This window comes from Neovison vison, chromosome 1 (genome assembly GCF_020171115.1).
Source record: "Neovison vison isolate M4711 chromosome 1, ASM_NN_V1, whole genome shotgun sequence".
Classification (NCBI taxonomy): domain Eukaryota; kingdom Metazoa; phylum Chordata; class Mammalia; order Carnivora; family Mustelidae; genus Neogale; species Neogale vison.
The window spans coordinates 197,504,264-197,525,332 of NC_058091.1; the positions used below are offsets into that span (position 1 = coordinate 197,504,264).

Here is a 21,069-nt window from a genome sequence, read left to right on the forward strand (position 1 = left end):
AGGCTCCCTGCTGAGCAGAGAGCCCATCCTCTTGCAAATGGACAGGCCCGGTCCCACAGCTGGTCCTTCACCTCCCCTAATGAGGATGCTCTGCACCAGTATTTCTAGCCCACAGGCTTTAAAAAGCACATCTGGCCAAGTTTGCGGAGGGGATGCAGAAGACTAACGTGCTGCATCTCCGGGCCCCAGCTCTCAGCTTGCCGTGGGTCTGAGGAGCCTCAGGATGCAGTTGGAGTCAGGTGATGTTCACTTGGGGTGCAAGAAAGGCCTCGAAGGTCGGGTCTGTAAGACATTTCAGCATCCTGGACCCCAGCCACCAGCTACTCGCACAGCATCTCCATTTGAGCCAAGGTTCAGATGTTCCCTCCTCTGGGATGAGATACTCCTGCTCAGAGAACACCCTGCACTTCTGAGCACCCTCCGTTGCTCTCACATGCAGACTGGCCTTTGCCGCCCCACGTCCCGACATGCTGGCCCACCTTGCTGGGCCACAGGGCAGCCTCACGGGCCAGCTCAGGCATCACCAGCCATGGGGTGACCATCTGCCAGCTCCAGAAATAGTTCGAGTTTTTAGTAATTCAGAGTTCAAAAGCAAATCCTTAAAATTCCGCATCCTGAAAATTGTAGAGAAATGACTCTTCCATGGCCCTGAGAAGGCTGCAGTTGGTTTCTCCCCACTTCCCATTGCCTGCCAGCTGCCCAGGGGTTCCCGCTATTTGACAAGGACTTTGTCCCCCGGCCTCCTTACAGCTCCCTGGTAGCCCCATGGCTGTGGACGTGAGTGACTTGGGCCTGGGACATTCCCTCTCTCTTTTATGATCCCTCTGTTGTTCCCTCCCAGCATACGTGTGATTTACTAAATGGGGGATGTGTCCCCTCTTGTCTGTACCTTCTGGTCCTCTACGTTCCCAGGAGGGTACCAAGAGTGATCACGCCGCTTTCATTTTTGGCCCTTATTGTTTCTTTTTTATTTTTTTCCTTACATAAGTAAGATATGAAGAGACATCCTTACTGTACAAGTTTCAAATAATATATAAGTCTATGGAATGATGCTGAATACCTGCACCATCCCTCCCATGGCCACTTTCCCCCTTAAAGACGCCACTGCCCACCATTTGCAATGCACGCTTCTAGCCCCCTTTCTAGGCATTAGGGACATCATATGTAGTACATGGATCGATGCATCTGTATCATTTTTTATTTCTCATTTAATATGCAAATATTATTTTGCAACTTTTAAAACTGGGTAAGGTTTTCCCTAGGAAATCTTTCGTGTTAGGATACGCAGATACAGCTCATTCACATGTATGTATATATATCACACACACACATAGAATACTCTCATAGCCTACATTTTTATCTTTGTACAAAAGACACTGTCAGTATACATGATTCTGCAGTTGGATTGTCAGACCCTAGAGAACTCAGGTCATGTGCCTGAGGGGTCTCAGGCACTCTTCGTATTAACAGCTGCATCCTGTTCCATCACTTGGATGTGCCAAAATGTACTAACTGGAAGCCCACTGAAGAACACTCTTACTGCAAATATACTTGTCCCCTGTCTTCAGCCAAGCCTCATGATCTGTGGAGGAATCACAGTGGGTGGCTGTGTGGGGGCAGAAGCAGGGCTAAACGGGTAGGGGGGAGGGCTCCTGGGGCAACTGTTTCCTCTTGGTTCACCTCCTAACGCTCCTGGAGATTTTGTTCTATCGGTACTGTCTGCTCGGATCTTTTTTTTTTTCCAGTTTCCCCTTCTTTCCGCTTTACCTCAGGCGCTTGGGACCGTCACTCCCAATGGCAGCTCCACACACTTGTGCCCAGTGATGGTCTCCAGCTGAGACTCGCGGTCCTTTCCGTCACAGACACTCTGTCCCTGTGATTCACGGCTTTTGAGCTTCTCCACTCAGGGCTAAGGACTGTTTTTTCACAACCGGCAGCACCGGCAGGTAGCTGGTACTTCTGCAGAAGGCAGTTGCTGTGCAACTGGTAATCTGAAAACACGAAGTTGAGATCTGGATGCGTTGGAATGACTTGACCTTGGTGGTTAGTGTTCCTCCAGTGCTGCCTGCCTGGAGAAGCAGACTTCAGACCTCCGTTAGTTATAGGGTCACTGTGGCCAAAGTACAGTTGCGCTTCCCAAGAAAGATTTGAAACCGCTTTTTTGTTTTGTTTGTTTTTGTTTTTAAGTTTATTTTGTTTCCACGCTCTTATTTGGTCACACAGTCAATCATCACCAAGTGCTCACCTAGGAGCCTGAATTTCTTGTCATGGAGCATAACTTCTTTGTTTTTGTTTTTTTAAAGATTTTATTTATTTATTTAACAGACAGAGATCACAAGTAGGCAGAGAGGCAGGCAGAGAGAGAGAGCAGGGAGCCTGATTCGGGGCTCGATCCCAGGACCCTGAGATCATGACCTGAGCCGAAGGCAGAGGCTTTAACCCACTGAACCACCCAGGCGCCCCTGTTTTTGTTTTTTTTTTAATATGATTTTTTAATCCCTGCTGCTGAACCAATTTTTCAGCTTCATTTGGCCATCAATTCCTCCCATTCTGCTCTTTTGTGATCTTCTCCTGGAGCCGAGGCCTGGCCGTTTCAGCCATGCATACATATGGAAGAGAGAAGATTGGCTTCAGTTTCGGTCACACTGAGGCTAACACTTCTTAGGAATCCCCGGGAGGCTCTTCTCAGGAGGGAAAAGCTTTCCATTCCTGAGGCCTAGGAGAGAAGTCTAGATAAGAAAAATAAACGTGATACTCCTCGGCAAACAGGTGCTAACTGGAGCTACGTGGGCAGATGAACTCTTTCAAGGAGGGTGTGTACACAATGACAAAAGGATCAAGCCGGGCAAAATTCTTGAGCGAGAAATCTGAGACAGAATATCCAGAGATACGGGAAGAATTAAAAAAAAAAAAAAAAAGCAAGTTGCAAATGACCTTTTGAAGAAGAAAGCTTCAAGAGGAGACGGTGATCTATGTGGTCAAGTCCTACAAAAGGGGAAGTCAGGAAAAAGCCTGAAATATGTTCATGTGTGGCCAAATTTCCCCAGCCCTCATCAGCCTGTGGGTCCACTCGGGGGTCACACGAATAGTACCAGCCACCATTTCACACACATCACTGGCTCGGTGTCATTGCCAACCGTCTGCAGAGCAGGACCTCCACTCCCTGAAGAGAAGTCCTTGCTTCCCAGTATTTCTCTGAGTGCCTGGAAGAGCAGTGTCCAGGCCCAAGAAGAGGGCCCGTGTGCTTCTCCACACACACAAGCATCTGATATCCACCACACTTGGGGACCGGGCCTCCCCACAGCCCCCCTGAGATGCCCCCGAGATTAACGGGTTCCATCTCTTGAACTGCCAAAGCAACGTACCTTCATGATTCTGAGGCAGCAGAGTATTCTAAGCTCTGACCTGTTCCCTGAGCTGAAGCCACAGCATTTTCTGAGAAATGAAAAGGACACCCCCCTATTTGTCATCTGTTTGTGCTCCATGCCTCACAGAGTCCCTCAGGAAAATGCCTTCTCCAGGCCTGTGCCCATCTGTCCTAAGGCCTCAGACACCAGTCCATGGGGCTGAGCTGTGGAGCAGACCACAGAGTCTCCCCCTACCCCAGGCTCTGCCCTAGGTACCCAGACTCCCAGGGGACCCTGTGTGCCGAGTTCTTTCTGGAAGTTCACTCCACCAGTTTACCAAAAACTCCACACCCACACTTGTGCATTAGTCTCTCAGGACACCTGGCCACACAATGACTTAGCAAAAGAGTTTGGGCAGAAGAGCTGATAAGGAGGTCAGATTGCAATGCGGTGAGGAAAGAGTGGGAGGTGGAGAAACTACAGATGGCAATCGGCAAGGCAATCGGAACAGCTTGACACTTGACAGACACTTGGTTGTGGGGGAAAGGGCGTGGGCAGGAGAGCAGGGTCGAAGGAGATGAAAGGTGGTGGTTTTCAACCATGAGGGACTTGAACAGAGTTGCAACTGGCAAAAAAGAGCCCCAGAGAGGGGCAGGCGAACCCCAGGCAGTGGGAAGACAAAGGCTCTGAGGAAATAGCCAAGTACAAGGCCTGCCAATGAACCTTAGGCCAAGGGAACAGAAAGCGGCACCCCACTCCCCCTGGTCCCTGAAGAGACTGGGGGCCCCGGGGAGGAGCCTGGCCACAGGAGCAACAGCTAAAGGAAGGAAGTGGGTGGAAATGGTGAGAGGATCTGCTCTGTGCTTGGGCAGGAGGGACGTGAAGCCATGGGCTGGGCGGTTCCCAGCCCTGAGTGGGACAAGCTGCCTCAGGCCCCCAGCCCCTAAGCACATTCTTTTTGCTGACAGAGATCTCAGTAGCTCCCTCTCTGTGACTCAAAATCTGGGTTTCTCATTTTGCCATTTAATTTTAGTAATAGTTAGAGCTGCTTCTGGGAGTCCATCTTCTTCCCTCTGTGGATCGTACGATGCCAGAAATTCCGCTGACATGACAATCCAAGGAAGGGTCCCTCGCTGGCCCTAGCCCTATCCCTCCTGAAAGAGTTTCAGTGTAAAACTTCTTGCAGAAAAGAAGGACTCACTTTTAAAGGTGGTGTTTCTTGGATTGTTTGATTTAACTGACTGTAAACCGGGGGGGTCAGAACTGAACCTAGAACAGAAGACTGCTCCCCACCCCCACCAGGGACTGTGGGCCATGCAGGGGAGAACATCACAGTTTCCAGTGCCACAGACCCTGCTTGAGGTGAATGCAGTAGCCAAGTTATTACACCACTTCATTCCCAAATACAGAAAACAAAGGGGCACAAATGGAGGGTTAAACAGAGAAAAAGACCCTCCTTGAACCTGCAGTTTGAAATCGGGGTGTGTGTTGGAATCTGCCTTCATGGTAAACTGATGTTCAGAGGTCCCAAATTCAAATGCTTATGGCCCTAAAGCAGCAGGTGTCTGGGAAGACAGGAGCTAGCCCGGGGCCTATAGCAAATGGGAGCCACTCCCATCCTTCCCTAGGAGAGGGTGCTGCCACAAGTCAGTGTGACCCAGCTTTTCAGAAAGAGGTTGCAAGACCAGATCCTTCTGGGAAATCTCCAGGTTTTTAAGGATTGGGAACTAATTCCATTAAAGTAATCACAACCACAAACCACCCATCCACCGGGCCAACCCAAATGCCCAGGGAGCCACATTAAGATGGAGGCAAAGTCCCAATTTCAGTTTCACTTCCTCTGAGGGGATTTCCATGTTTCATGAGTGATTCTGTTTCCACGTGAACATGGGTGAGTCTGAGAGGGAAACCAAAGACTGGACTCCTAAGAAGTCACTGCTGGCTCAGCCCTCTCCCGGGGGGCTGGTCTGCACACTGGATGCTTCCCCGAAGGGCGCTTTAACTACACTCTCTGCCAAAGGGCGGGTGCTCCTGGAAAAGCTGAGGACAACGCCGACACCCTGGACATAGCTATTGATGAACAACAAGTATGCCAACCTCGGCATCTCCAGCTGGTGAATCATACCAGGCTGAAATGACATTGGAGCTGTCTCTTTAAAACCCCAGCACGCGCCGGGGCAAACTCCTCCTCCGGGGAGGTTCCTTTAAATGCGAGCCAGCTGGCCCAGCCACCGCTTTACACCCCAGCGGTACCGGCAATTGAGGATTCCTCCCCAGGAGGTAGCCGCCTGTCAGTATGGCTCAAGAGTTCGTGAACAGCAAAATCCAGCCCGGGAAGGTGGTCGTGTTCATCAAGCCCACCTGCCCCTACTGCAGAAGGACCCAGGAGCTCCTCAGCGAGCTGCCCTTCAAACAAGGGCTTTTGGAATTTGTCGATATCACGGCCACCAGTGACACAAGCAAGATTCAAGACTATTTGGAAACGCTCACAGGAGCCAGAACGGTGAGTTCTCAAAGGCTGGGCGAAGGGTTCTCAGATTCCCTTTTCTTGTGGGGGCTGTGCAGGGGATCCGCCTGTGCCTTTCTCTAGGACACCGCTAGGGCTCCCTCACTCAAGGCGCCACCGGAGGGCTCTGCAGGGTGGGGGAGGGTGACGAAGAGAAGACACTGCTGCTCAGGGGACCGGGCAGCTGGGCTGCAGCCAGAGGTCCTCGCAGACTCTGTGCCGTGCAACGGCTCTGCGGGCCCAGCAGCTGTCCGAGAGTGGGTGAGCTATCTGGAGTCTTTGTTTCAAGCACTGCTGGGAAATGACAGTTTACAGCTTGCAGGGCTGGGGTTGGAAGGTGGGCTACAGGGTCCCTGGGTGACCTGTGCGTTTCTGTTACTGAACGCAGGAATCCTATGCACTCTTTCTTCTGGGTTCACCTGGCCAAGCAGGATTTGCTGTCCTTCAATCTTTTCTCTAAGCTTGCTTTAACCATATAACCCAATTAGCTCATTCTTCCTTATCTTATCTAACTCCACCCACTGGAAGAATCTAAAGGATCCTGATCTGCCCCTTCTTCTCTGAGATGCTTCTCGGCCTGGCCTGTGCTAGTAGGGAGTCCAGGGGCCAGAGTTCCAGCATGGCTCTCACAAGGGCTTGCAGTGTGATCCTGTAAGACACCACCTAGGTGATCCTCAAGGACCTCCCCCTATGCAAGACCAGACAAGAGCAAGAGAGCAAGGGACCACTAAGTCCCCTTCACTCTCAATAGACTGTGAGCCCCTCTAAGAACTGCTTTTCTCTACCTAAAAAGGCTTCCTCTGCCTCGGCACCCTCAGCTTCTGGAGCGGTGGCCAGCCAGCTTGCCTGAGTCCTCTGGTGCTGGGTGGGCTAGGGGCCGGCCCCCCAGCTCACCCCAGCCCGCCTCAGGATGCACGTTCTTGGATACAGCGTTTGCAGAAGCACATATCCTGCTTTGGTCTGTGTTGGACTGAAGGTTTCTGTCTGGGTTCCGGGCATAAAGCACCGGAGGCTGTTTCTCCTTGCTTCTCCAGTCACAGACCAGTATTTTGGCACAGATGGAGGCTAAACCTGTTACCCTATTGCTTCCAGGGCCCCAGCTGTGAGCTGAGGACTCCAGTGTCAGAGGGGTCCTGCAGCAGAGAACACAGTGGTCAGAGGCTCCTGCTGTCCACATCCTGAGAGCCAAAGGGCAGGGCAGATGCTGCCAAGGACCCCGCTGGGACCCCTCTCAGTCAGTGGCTCCTAAAGCTTGCTGCACATTGGCACTATGGGGAGCTTTTTAAGAAATCTGGATGCTCAAACCATTCTCCATATCAGTTAAATCAGAGTTGGGAGCCAGGCATCAATAGTTTTAAAGATCCCCAGATCAAAGGGTACAATCTCTGAGTCATAAGACAGGGAAATTCTAAGGACCTAGTGGACAGCAAGATAACTAGTTAATAATACTGTATTCTTGAAGTTGGCTCTGGAGGAGATCTTACGTGTCCTTGCCACACAGAGACAAAAGTTAACTATGGAAGGTGATGGGTCTGTTAATTAACTTGATTGTGGTGATCATTTAAAAATGTGTATGTATATCAAATCATAGTATTGTAGATCTTACGTATATACAGATTTGTCAATTATACCCTAACGAGGCTGGAAAATAATAGTTCCTTTCCTACCAAAAGAAAAAAAAAAAAAAGATCCCCAAGTAATTCCAACACGGAATAAATTTTGAGAATTCCTTGTCAGCCTGGTAATATTTCTTCTTTAGAGGGGGAAACCTCTTCATGCATTCATTTGGCACATTTTTTCCCCTCTCTCTCCACAAAGCAAAAATTTGTCTTCTAGTCTTTTAAGTTTGTTTCTGAATTCTTAAAAAGACCTTTCACAGGTTCTTGAGCCTGAATGCATTCCTTCAAGGGGAAGAACAGATCCTTTCATGGGGTCTTCAGGTTCCCTCCCAAGGAAGGGTTTACATCTGAAGAAACAAGAGACTTGGAAGTCGTTGCTCTTACTTCCCTGTAATGACCTATGGTGATGGGCACATAGTAGGAGCCCAGCGGGACCTGACTGATTCCAGAAACTTATGTCTTCAGTCAGACCGTGTACTTAAAGAAATACGGCCAAATCTCGTAGATCAGTACCTTCATTTATTCTCTCTCTCCTGCTCTTCCTTTATGTAGTTCTGAGTTTCTGACCCATATCATATTCCTTCTCTTTAAAGAACTTCTTTGAACATTTTCTGCAAGGCAGCTCTGTTGGCAACAAATTTCCTCAAATTTTGCTTGTGTGTGAAAGTAATTTCTCCTTCGCCTGGGAAGAATAATTTTGTTGGGTGCAGCAGTTTTTTTAAGCACCTATGACCTATCAGAGCACTTTCCCGGACATTGGAAAATCGCCAGGAACCAAACAAAAACTCTTGCCTTTGAGGAATTTACATTCTAGTAAACACAAAAAGTAAAACGGTTTGTTGGAAGGTGGTCAGTGCTAAGTGCTAAAGAGAAAAAACTAGGTAGGAAAGGGAGGTGGACACTTGGCAGCAAGGGCCAGTTTCAAATGAAGCCATCAGCACCTCACTGATTTTAGATCTCTGATGATGGTGAGAGAGCAATGAGGGCAGAAATTTCGCGGTACAGTGTTCCAGGCAGTGGAAGGAGTGAGTGTAGAGGTCCTGTGGTAGAAGTGTGCCTGGCAGGGAGGCTTGCGCGGAGGGAGCATCATAAATCAGTAGGAAAGTAGGAGGAGATGAGGTTGAAGAGGTAATGGTGAGGGCTGCGAAGGCTTCTCAAGCTGTTACAAGGACCTGTGAAGTGGCTTGTGAAGTGTAATGTGATTCCACTGAAGAGTCTAGAGCAGAAGCGTAACCCAAACTGACTCTGAAAAGGGCCATGGCTGTGGGGAAAAGTGAGTGCCGGAAAGCCAGCCTGAGGTCTGAAGCTGGGAGACACCTGGAGGCTATAGCAGTCACTCAAATGAAAATTAGTGTGGCCTGTACCTGGGCATAGCCAGGGATGGGGTGAAGAGTTTGGGAAATAGCTGAGTCCTTGGCTCCGAGCGAGCACCCTGGAGTATAGGAGAAGCTGCCTAGTGGGGCCAGGGCTGGAGAAAGGTATGCCAGGCCGGTCCAGGCCCCAGGATCAGAAAGCTTGTTTTTATGATGGCAAATGTCTTCCTGCTCCTTGACCATAAGAGACTCTCAGGTTCCTGGAAGGGGTGCTGGGGCCAGGCGGGGAGGACACAGGGCACGTGCTCCTTCATCCTTCCTCAGCTAGGATCAAGAGGTAGCCGCTGGGTCCTCACAGTTCCCCACATGGCCCTGTGCAGCCTGTGGTCCACCTCCTTTCAGAGGTTCCAGGAACTGCCCTGCTGGAAGCGGTTTTGCTGTTGCCTAGCCTAGAGGGTGGGCGGGAGGGCAGGGGGCCTCTCAGCTCTCAGGCACACCAGCCTCTTTGCCAGGTGGGGTCTAAGAAGAGGACTCCTTGCTCTTCAGGGCACCCTCTCCAACTAATTCAAACCCTCTCAGCCCACAGCCCAGCCGAAGGTGACCATCACTCAGTTCTTTTAGAAAATACAGATGTTCAAGAGTGAATACATCTCCTCCTTGTTTAAAGCTCGGAAGATTTGGGGGCACCTGGGTTCTTGGTTTCAGCTCAGGTCAAGATCTCAGGGTCATGGGATCCAGCCCTGCTCGGGGTCCGTGCTTGGCAAGGAGCCTGTTCGAGATTCTTTCCCCCTTTCTCTACCCCCAACCCCCGTCCCTCCCCCGACACATGTGTTTGCTCTCTGTCAAATAAATACACAAATAAAGCTCAGATGATTCCTACTTCACTAGGCTATGCCTTTAATAGAAGGAGCCTTGCAGCATAATTATATTGAAGTTACACTGGGATTCTGTTCTGGTTACAGCTACCCTGACCACAGCCGGGTGTTCCTGGGGTGATAAAAGCCAAAAGAACCCCCCCCCCCAAGTAATTTGGAGGAGTGGGAGTTTTGTTCCCAAAATAATGGAAGGACCCAAGGGAAGACTTAGATATCTGACCTCCTCTTTCCACAGCTATCCCGGCAGCTGATACAAATGATGCTGCCTTGATGGCCATCCCCATGTACGGGGTCCCCACGCAGCCATGGGGCAAGTAGGGCAGGCAGCACTGTGTGTGACTGAAGAGGACACGTGTGCCCTTCCTCTCTGACGTGCAGTTTTCCGTGCTCTTTCCCAGTCTCCAGACACAGGAGATAGCCACGGAAATGTGGTGCAGATTCACTTACTATCTGGCCTTCATTTTTAAAGCTCACTCCCATCAAAACACCTTCTTTTTTTTTTTTTTAAAAGATTTTATTTATTTATTTGAGAGAGAGACAGTGAGAGAGAGCATGAGCGAGGAGAAGGTCAGAGAGCGAAGCAGACTCCCCATGGAGCTGGGAGCCCGATGTGGGACTCGATCCCGGGACTCCGGGATCATGACCTGAGCCGAAGGCAGTCGTCCAACCAACTGAGCCACCCAGGTGCCCCCCAAAACACCTTCTTAATAAAAACACTGCAAGAACTTCCTGAAGTAATTCAGCCCTCTTTCTCATCTCTCTTATGCTTGAAAAGATTCACTTGAATTGGGATGCCTTCTGAGGAAAATCCAACGCTTTGAAAATATTTTTACCGCCTCCTATCTTTCATGTCTCCTGCCCCTTGTGGTAGGTTGTTATTAGGGTTCGGGAAGAGGCCCTGCTTGCTTCTCACAGTCAGGTGACCCGTACTGTTTGTTTCTTCAGGGCCAATCAGCCTTTCCTTAAAAGTTGGCCTGGAAGTTGTCTGGGCCACAGGGAGAAGACTTCCTCCTCCCCCCAGGACTCTAAAAACACTTGGGAAGCTAGTAGCAGGGAGGGAGCCCGAGTGTGACTGGAGAGGATCTCAGTCAGCAGGGATAATGACTCCTGGCTTGCCTTGGGGGACCAAACCAAACCCTTACTCCCATGAGCGATAGCCCCTGGACAAACGATTACGGGGGAGGGACGGAAAAAAGGAGAGTCACATGCCACCACCGCTTCCCCAGCAGAGGACAGAGCTCACATCAGAGAGAGATGAATCTACTTCGAATCAACAATAGGGGACCAGACCCAGAACGCAAATCCTTTTCCAGCTGTGTTTGGAAACCAACTGACCTCTGGTGGTCCTGGCTCAGCCTCAGGGCTCAGGTGTGGTCCCAGCTGCAGAGAAACCAGAATTCAACCAGGGTGGTCTAGCCAGGGTCAACCAAAATTCTTTCCCTGAAATGTGTATCTCGAGAATGAAATTTTTAAGTTATTTTGACAAGTCAGACAATCGCACGCACCACACTCGCCACAGGAAATACATCTTGGCTTACCAACATTCTTTAAGGAATAATTTTATGCTTGTAACTAAGTTCTGACCTGAAAGAACATACGTGAGGACATTGGAAAGTGACGGTAAAAGCTCTGGATCATGGGAAACTTTTAAAGGAAGGAAAAGATGTCATTCTTCCTGATCCAGTAATGAAGGTCCTCACCTATCTTAGCTTGTTTGCTTTCCTAGGTACCTCGCGTCTTTATCGGTAAAGATTGTATAGGCGGATGCAGTGATCTGACGGAAATGCATCAGAGTGGGGAACTGTTGAAGCGGCTGAATCAGATTGGAGCTCTGCAGTAATTCTAGGTGAGTGAAGGGTGGGACGCTGGCCAGGGCACTGGGAGATGGTGGCATTCTACTGGATTTTATTCTACTCCAGAGAGGCAGTTCAGCTAGAGAAGAGTGTTGCGGGGTGATTTAAAGAACTGTGAGGTCACTGAGGAGTTTCCTGTTTGACAAAGAGGTTGTGTGGATAGGAGGAAATCCTGTCACTTGACCTTCATTTAGCACATCTTTATTGAGCACTTACTATGTGCAGACAGTGTACGAGGCACCGGGAATAGGGAGAGGAACAATAAGATGGTGTGGAACCACCATTCCAGAGAAGGAACCCGACCAAAAACAAGTAAGGGAATAATTTCTGAAACAAATTAATAGAATGACGTGATAGGACGAGGCAGGGGGTGGGGAGCCAATTTAGAGCTAATATGGTGAAGGAAGGCCTTTCTCAGCTGGTGGAGCAGAGACCTGGTTGACAAGAAGGAGAGCCATGTAAAGATAAAGCCAAAGAGCTTTTCGGGCAGAAGAAATAGCAAGTGCAAAGGCCCGGAGCTGACAAGTCTGGAACATTCGAGGAAAGGAAAGTGAGCAAGAAGAGATTGAGTGAAGTGTGCAGTGAGAAAGGAAAGTAGCAAGAAATGCGGGCGGGGGCCCAGGCACAGAGGCTGTGGTAAGCCATTTGGATTATTCTCTGTGCAATTTTGAAATCAAAGTAATTTTTGTATTACCTGTGTTCACACTGCAAATCAATTCAATCTCATTGGGTTCCCAAATGTCAAAACAAAGTTTTCTGCAGTTATCACCCAGAAGAGATCCTTGGCTGAATAGAAAGCCATAGGGTGATGAATTCTTCAAAAAGGAACCAGGGTAATTTTGGGGTCTGATGAGCTCTTCTTTCCCCCAGATCTCACTATTGCTAGTTAGCTGCTAAGTAGGCCGGTTTCCCTGACTCACAAGCAGAGAGACTCAGTGTTTTTTTGTTTTTTTTTTTTAGTTAAAGGAAACTTTGACTAATACATGGTTCTTAGACCAAAATATTCCCTGAAGGATATTTATTGCCCACTAATTAATAGCTTACCCTTGAGTAATGTCTGTATATAATTTGTGGCGATTACTCAAAATAGCAGAAGTTAAAAAAGAATTTCTGAAAAAGTATAATTGAATACCTTGGAATGAAGTAGTCAATACCACAAAACTCCTAATCACAATTCCACAGCACCCTCACAGCAAGTGAACACGAAGTCTGTTTGTGGCCTCACGCAGCCCATCAAAGCACTCAAACCCCACTTAACTGTGATGCCAAATGTTTTCTATTCCAGAACACTTTTGAGCAATTTAGGCTTAGATTAAAAATGGACGAAAACAAATGACCTTGCTGGGAAGTCAGGAAAGACCATTTCCCCAGCAACCCCTGTATCGTAGTCGGTGTTAGTGGCCCCGTTTTCACTGTCTTTCAGCATTCTACGGTCTCAGTATTTTTTGCTGCCAACTGTTTCTGAATGAGTCTGTGTTCTGGTCATGGGAAAAATAAGGGGATTTACCTTTTCACGAAAAGCCACGTCTTTGTGTTTTGTTTTTCTGGCAGAGCCGATCCCAGGACGCTATCCCCGAGAGCTGGATGCCACTTCAGTTGATAAGCACACTTCCTGGTGTAGTGGATCATGTGGTGGACGGAGCCGGGGCTAAAAGCCACAGCAACTCTTTATTTAAAACTCTGAAATACGTTAACAAAAAAAAGGGGGGGGGTTGGCAAAAAAGAGCTTCTTCTTCTTTTGACTCAGTATTAAAAGTGGACCAACTTGCCCCAACCCACAGGTCTGAGAAGGTTGGTGGATATCTTGGGTTTCTTCTTAATTGGAACCTTAACAGGTTCCAAAAGACCCTGACTGCTAAGTGGATTAGGATTCACTCAGTGACCCAAAAGGTCTTCTTTCTCTCTGGCACATGTCTCTTCCTAACTGCTCTGCATATGCTAGGACACCTCTACCTCTAAGCCAGTGTTTCTCCACCAAGTTTATCCCAGGCCCCCCTAGGATGAATCTGTAATTGGTTTTTGGCGACTGCCTGAAAGGTACTTCACTGAGATTGACTTATAGAATTTGCATTACAAAAACAGTTTGTCTTTTGAATGTACTTTTTCAAGATACGGGGGTCTCCCAGTCATGAACCCCATCCCACCCCATCCTATCTTGAGAATCACTGCTCTGAATCAGTGTTTTTAACCTTGGCAAGTCACAGACTCTCCTAGGGAATGTTCAGCAATGCCTCTAAGGGTCTTGAGAACCTAATTTGAGAAACACCACATGAAAACGGGTGCCAGAGAGATCACAGCTGCTGCATCATGGGCACCTCTGTTATGTAAGATGGCGTCCAGGTAATCCAGAATAACGGTCTATTAACTTGTTTAGATTATTAACAGAAGTAAAATACAACATTGAAAATGCTACCACAGGGGCACCTGGGTGGCTCAGGGGGTTAAGCCTCTGCCTTCGGCTCAGGTCATGATCTCAGGGTCCTGGGATCAAGCCTCTCATCAGGCTCTCTGCTCAGCAGGGAGCCTGCTTCCTCCTCTCTCTCTGCCTGCTTCTCTGCCTACTTGTGATCTCTGTCTGTCAAATAAATAAATAAAATCTTTAAAAAAAAAAAAAAAAGAAAATGTTACCACAGAAAACTTACAAGCCTCTCCCCCAAGAATAGGTCTGTGAAAGTGGCCATATTCGAAAAACAAGGTCCTAAATGAGTTTCTCTCTCTCCTTTTTACCTCCACTCTATGAAAACTTGAGTCCCTTATTAAAGTGAAGTTTGTTCTAGAATTGCAATTTTAAGTTAATTTTCTTCTGCAGTCTCTAGTGTGAATGGTTAATTGACAGAGATTTTTGTCTAATTATTTTCTATGTTCTCAGTATCTTGAGGAATGGTATTAATGTGAACTACACAATATTAAAACTTTATTTGTCTTTGTCCCTTACCATTATAAATAAAGGTACATGCTATTGTCCTTTACGGAGTACAAATGGTTGGTGTGATTTTAAATTTCATTCTGAAATGACAAATAATTGGGATATGTCAACACAGCACTGAATTATATTTAGAATCCTGTAATAGTTTCATTTCACATTCTATTTTTCCATTTCTTACGTAATACCCTTCAACCAGATGGCTGTGGACGATCGTGCAGGCTACGGTCTGCACAACACTGTGAATGCCCCCCTGGGGGTTGTGCAGTGTGCAACCTGCATAGTCTCAGTCCCCTCCAGACCATTTGCCCACACTTGCTTTCACACTTCATCCTCAGACACCCTTTCTTCGCCTTTACTTTCAAACTTCTCGTTTGAGGCCTGATTTACAGTATCTACCCTCTCCCCTCACTGCCTTTGTACAAAAAAAACCACCTCTGCTCTCTCTGCTGTGTCCAAAAGTATCTGTATACAGGGACTTCAAAACTCTCATAAGGTTGAACTGCAGTTAATCCTCTGTACTGGTCTCTTGCCAGATTCAGAAATACTCCAAGGCCAAGAGTCTCGACTTAAACATCATAGTAAGCCCAGTTTCAAGCACAGATCTTTTTTTTTCTTTAATCAAAGCAACACATGCATGAGATTTAAAATGCCAAACAATACTGAAAGTTCTTCCTTTTCCACCCATCTACAAACCCTGTTTTGACCACGCATTTATCAGTTTCATTTAAGCCTCTTAAGAAATGTAAGATAAGGCACGTGGGTGTCTCAGTGGGTTAAGCCTCTGCCTTCCACTCAGGTCATGATCTCAGGGTCCCAGGATCGAGTTCTACATCGGGCTCCCTGCTCAGCAAGAAGCCTGCTTCTCTCTCGCCCTTTCCCCCTTTTCCCCCTGTTCTCACTCACTCTGCACTCTCTCTCTCAAATGAAAAAATAATCTTAAAAAAAAAAAGAAAGAAAGAAATGTAAGATACATTTGACCTATATAAGAGAGTGTAGAATGCATATTTCTGTACATGGCCAGCCATATATCTGCCTCCTAGTTAAGAAATGAAACCTGTCTCTAATAGAGTCATTCTAAGGTCCTGATAAAGCACCAGAGAAGCCCACGTGCCCCTTCCCAACATGCCCCCTCCTTCCCTCCACAGGGGTAACCATGAGCTCATTTTTGGAATAATCATTCTTATGCTTCTCTAGAGTTTTATGCCCTAAATATCCCCAAGCAACACATTTCAGTTTTGAAAAGCAATAACAAATACCAACCCAGCTGTGTAAGGCAAGGGCAATAGTATGACAATCAGGTCAATGGCCCCAGGAGAAGATAAGCTGAACAGAGGCTCTGAGTCTTCAACTGGCTTCTGTTTCCCTCCGAATTTACTAGAGGGGTGGCCCCACGAGTCTTTGGGAATCCCAGGTACCCCCTGGTTGGGAAAGCAAGTGCAGGAACAAGTACAGGGCATCCCCCCCAGAAACAGAGTCCATGGACGTGGGCTGCTCTGCATTTTCTCCTTCCACGGCGCCCCTCCGGCCATCAGCAGCAGGTCAAAGCACGCCACTTGTGTGGGAATGTGGCGTGCCTGCACCCTCTCAGCTAGCGAAATGTATGCTGTGAAGAATGAACACAGCGAGCCAAGTACAGATAAGGATCTGCTTTGGGTTCATTTGGGCACTCTGTTCAAGTTAGGGGGAAAAAAAAAAAAAAGATACAAACTTGAGAGCCATCAATGGCTCCAGTCTGGGCTGGCTGCCCTCTATGTCTGGGCCCGGCTCTCTAACTGGAATCTCTCTTCACTGCCATACTGCCTACTTAGTTTCTCTCCTGGGCTGGATCTCCTGTTTCCCTCTCTCCATATATATTTGTTACAGCTAAACTGCTTTAACAAAGACATATGCTCTCTATCCTGACAGCCAAGAGGCAGGCGGGAGGCTTTGTCCCACAAGGTCAGAGCCAACCCGAAGGTTGTGTGCACCACTGCCGCTCACATCTCATTGGCCAGAACTCGGTCGATGGCCCCAGTCAGCCGCAGCGGAGGCTGGGTCACGGTGTGCCCACTGAGAAACCCCTTGCCCAGCGAAAACTCCAAGAGGCTATACCAAAAGAAAGAAGGAAAGTTGGCAGATTGTGTCTTTCTCTTTTTTAGTCTTCTTTTTTATTCTGGAAGACCCTATATCCTCCAAGGTTTTTAAGAAAGCGTAGAAGGTCAACTTTTTGAAACCTGGCTTGTCTAAAAATGTTTTTATCCCACCCTCCTATTTGACTGATAGTTCCTCTAACTACAGCTTCTAGTTGAAAATCATTTTCCTCCGGAAGTTTGGAGACAGGCTCATGGGTACCAGTGCTGCTGCTAAGTCGGAAGCCATTCTCATTCTTGGTCTTTTGTAGGTGACCTGCTTGGTTTTCTTATTTGCTTTATACTCCGGAAGTCTATAAAAAATCTATAAAATTCTATAAAAACCTTCTCATTAAGCCCCAAGTTCTGAAATATCATGGTGTGATGCCTGGGTGAGGGTCTATTACTTTTCATACATTTTGGGGACTACATGGAGGTTTAGAGTGTCCATGTCTAGTTTTACTGGATTATTTGATAATTTCCTCCCCTCCATTTTCTCTGTGTTCTCTTTCTCCAACTCCTAGTAGTCAAATATTGGCTTTTCTGGAATTGTCCTTTAATTCTTGTTCAATTTTCTCTTATTTTTTTTTCTTATTTCTTGAGGTTTACTTATCTTTATCTTCTTATTTTTCTAGTGAGTTTTTAATTTCTGATATCAGGTTCTTAATTGCCAGCAGCTCTCCAGTATTATTTGTACCTTTTTTTAAATGGGATTCTTTTTGTCTCATGAATGCAATATCTTATCTCTCTGGAGTTATTGTGATTTTTTTTAAACTTTTTTTACTGAATTTTTTTCCAACTGTGATTTATTTATTTATTTTTATAATTAAAAAATTTTTTAATAAACATATAATGTATTATTAGCCCCAGGGGTACAGGTCTGTGAATTGCCAGGTTTACACACTTCACAGCACTCACCATAGCACATACCCTCCCCACATACCCTCCTCCCTCTATTTTCAACTTTTTGAGGAACCTCCATGCTATTTTCCAGACTGGCTGCACCAGCTTGCATCCAACTGTGATTTATTTCCCAGAGTTCTTTCTTGTTCTTAGTTGTTGTTGTTTTTCTCCTTGTTCTTGTATTATAAATGCAAACAATTTTTCCCCCTTAATTTCTTAAAGATACTAGCTATACTTGGGGCTTTTCTAAAAGCTGTCTTCTGATTCCTGCCTCATCTCTTTTCCCACTGAGTCCCTATTTTCTATTTTCTATTTCTGCTTTATTCCTGCCCTGAACATTTGAGATCTGGCTGCACCTATTTAAGAATGAGGTACCAAAAACTGGTGACCTTCGCCATAGTCCTTGTGCAGATGTCACCTTCTCAACAAGGCCTCTGGTAGTACCTGTTTAAAATACCACCTGACATTCCCTATCCCTCTTCCTTGTTTTATGTTGCTTTATAGCATTACTCACCTAATACAGTGTGCAGTTTATTTTGTTTGCTGCCTTCCCTAAAAAGTAAGCTCCTCAAGGCCAAGAATTGGTGTCTGTTTATTTACTGCTATCTCTGCAGCATCAAGAAGACAAGTTGCACATAATAGGCATTTGATAAATATCTGTTAGGTGTTTGGATGGATGAATGATGAATGATCAGGCAAGGCTCACCCAACAGTTAGTTCTGGATGTTTTTCTTTTAAGCCATTGGGTTTCCCCAGTTTCACAGCTGAGGGGTTGGGTCTTGTCTCCAGGTTCTGGCAGCCAAGCAGGGGAAAGGGATTTGGCAGCCCCCCTGGGCCAGTGTGCAGTCTCTCCTGTGATTAATCTCCTGTTACCCATCAGCTCCTTGCTGAGTAATGCTGTAGGATAAGCAGGGATAGGAAGGAATATCATCCAAAGGTTACTGAGAGGTTGGCACAAAGCGCTGGCAGGGAAAGCAACAGGCATACCCAGGCAAACAATTCAGAGCCAAAGCTCTCCTCTTTCTGTTTACGTTAAAAAGAAAGTAAAGATTCGATCTCCTCCACATGTCCCATTTTAATAATGGCCATAGATCTGCTGCTTCCAGCCTGGCTCCTCGAATGGGACAACAAACAGCTGTCCTTCCAAGTTCAAGGCTGTCCAAAGACAGCCTGTAAGGGGAAATAACACCTAGGATGATAAATGGGTCCGTGTGGCCCAGATCATGCTATTTATATCCCCAGTGAACATTATTAGGCCATTATCTTAACATTTGGTTGTAAGGGAAAGCCACGCTCCCTAATTCACTTGTACCATACCTGCTGTTAGCAGGTTCTGGGAAATTCGTTAAAGAACCAGCCTCCTGAAATGTGTTAAGACAAATTTCTTTCTTATATTAATAGCAATCTTTTCTTATTAAATACATTTAACATTTGGATGGGTAATATTTGCTCTTACTAATGAATGGAAGAGAATTCTAGCCTGGTCCGTTTAAACACAGGTGATATTTAGACACAGGTCTATATTTACACACAGGTTTGTATTTGCTGTCCCCAGGTGACTTTTCTGGTGAGCTGTGCAAAGCTGAAGGGAGGAGGGGGAGGAGAGAGAAGAGGGTATTTGGAGAGGAAATAAAAGTGCAGAACTCTGTGTCACCTTCCTAGGGTTGCACCCACCACAGCTGGGGATTGGTTCTTTCTGGCTCTTCCTGCCCAGTCAAGGTTCTCCCCCACTGCCAGCAGGGCTGGGGCCCCTGGGAGCCCATGGCCGAGCTTTCTCAGGAGAGAGCAAAACTCTCAGGAGAGAGCCTTCTTGATTTTCTGTGTGCCTTGTGAAACTTGGCATACTTTATACATAACATTACAAATTGTTTTTGTTTTTTGTTTTTTGTTTTTTTTTTAAAGATTTTATTTATTTATTTGAGAGAGAGAGACAGTGAGAGAGAGCATGAGCGAGAAGAAGGTCAGAGAGCGAAGCAGACTCCCCATGGAGCTGGGAGCCTGATGTGGGACTCGATCCCGGGACTCCAGGATCACGCCCTGAGCCGAAGGCAGTCGTCCAACCAACTGAGCCACCCAGGCGTCCCAACATTACAAATTGTTTTTAAGGTGAGGGTTTTCTACTGCCTCTCCTTATTATTCTTCCAAGTCATCCTGGGGATCAGGTATGAATGTTCTTTAATACAGTCTTCCCTGACTGCTACCCAGAGGTGTCAGAGACCAGAGGATACGCTCTGGCAAAGAAGAGCCGTGTAAAGAGCTCCTGGGAAGTCAGATAATTGAGCCGGAAAGCCGTAAGCTGTGGCCACGAGGAGGGCAGGAGGGCCGTCCCCTCGCATCTAGGATGCAAACCCCATGTGCAGCGAAAGCTGACTCCGACTGCCTTGAACTAGCCACTTGCTTGGAAGATATCACTCACAAACCCAGTCATTGGGTGACTGCAGAGGGCCACATAGTGCAAGGGAAGAAAAGGATGGTTTACGAGCTGTCTCCCAAAAGGGCAGAATGTGGGGACAGCCTGAGACAGACAAAATGCACACCGACCAGAAAGGAGCTGTGCTTCTTTTCCCAATCCGGGAAACCCAAGGCAGGCAGCACCACAGATGAGAAAAACGTGGCTCTGGGCCACTTTTGAGGAAAACTTACCCCACTCATCGGCACCCAGGTATGGCCCAATGGCTGATAGATTGTTCCTAATATGACCAGAAAAATTCCCCTTGTCCAAATGAGGGATGGAGCCACGAATGCAAGGTGCCCCCTCAAACACACCCCAAGCTGGCAAGAGAAGAGAAATCCTCCTTTATAGGAATTTAAAGGGTGAGGGATATGTGTTCCCCACTAACAAGATCATCTTCAGTATCTTCCTTCCTCTGGTTATTCTTTGACTTCAGGAGAGTGGGTCCTAGAGCTTCAGAACCCCGGCCTGGTCTCAGAGCTATCAAGAGGGTCAGAGAATATACACAGGTTGTCTCATCTTTATGAAGTGGTTTGCATGTATCTTTTACTGCATCTGTTTTTTCTAATATTTCAATAAAAGTGAACAATTGGTTTACCCAGGAAGAAGTTTTTCTTGGTTTATTTTCTTGTATGGCAGCAGGAGTAGGGTGTAAAATATAATTCATCTAAAGAACCATTACACGTACATATAATTATTCAAAATACTGAGTTTACTTACTTACTTAATTTATATATATATATATTTTTTACATGGGGCTTGAACTCAAAACCCTGAGCTCGAGATCTGAGCTGAGATCAAGAGCTGGACCTCGATAGGCTGAGCCACCCAGGCACCCCGATACTTAATTTACTCTTACAAAAAGAGCATGCCAGCATATACTGTGGCTTTTGATCATTACTGTTTCCTCAGTCAGTGGTTAAAGCATAACCACTACATGTGAAGAGGCTGTGGTCCGCCCCATCTTTTAATACTGAAAACATGGGGAGGGAGGTGGTCCACAAGTTTGGAAATATTAGAAACTGTTGCAAAGAAATGGCTAACACCACTGGTCCTTTGCCTTTCTGCTTAGATAGATCAGAATCTAGAAAACAGCTGCCGTGTAAAGGTAGTATTGGATAATGGTTAACTTATCCCAAAGCATCTGTAAAATGAATTTTCTCCCAT

At 46.9% G+C, this 21,069-nt stretch overlaps 1 protein-coding gene across 1 annotated transcript; it reads left to right on the forward strand.

The window, feature by feature from the left end:
• Positions 1-5,434: 5,434 nt before the first annotated feature.
• On the forward strand, positions 5,435-14,000 carry GLRX (glutaredoxin). Its single transcript, XM_044265270.1, has 3 exons — positions 5,435-5,850; positions 11,387-11,506; positions 13,065-14,000. Exons 1-2 carry the CDS (start codon positions 5,644-5,646, stop codon positions 11,498-11,500), a joined length of 321 nt encoding a protein of 106 aa, XP_044121205.1. The 5' UTR covers positions 5,435-5,643; the 3' UTR covers positions 11,501-11,506; positions 13,065-14,000.
• Positions 14,001-21,069: the final 7,069 nt, after the last annotated feature.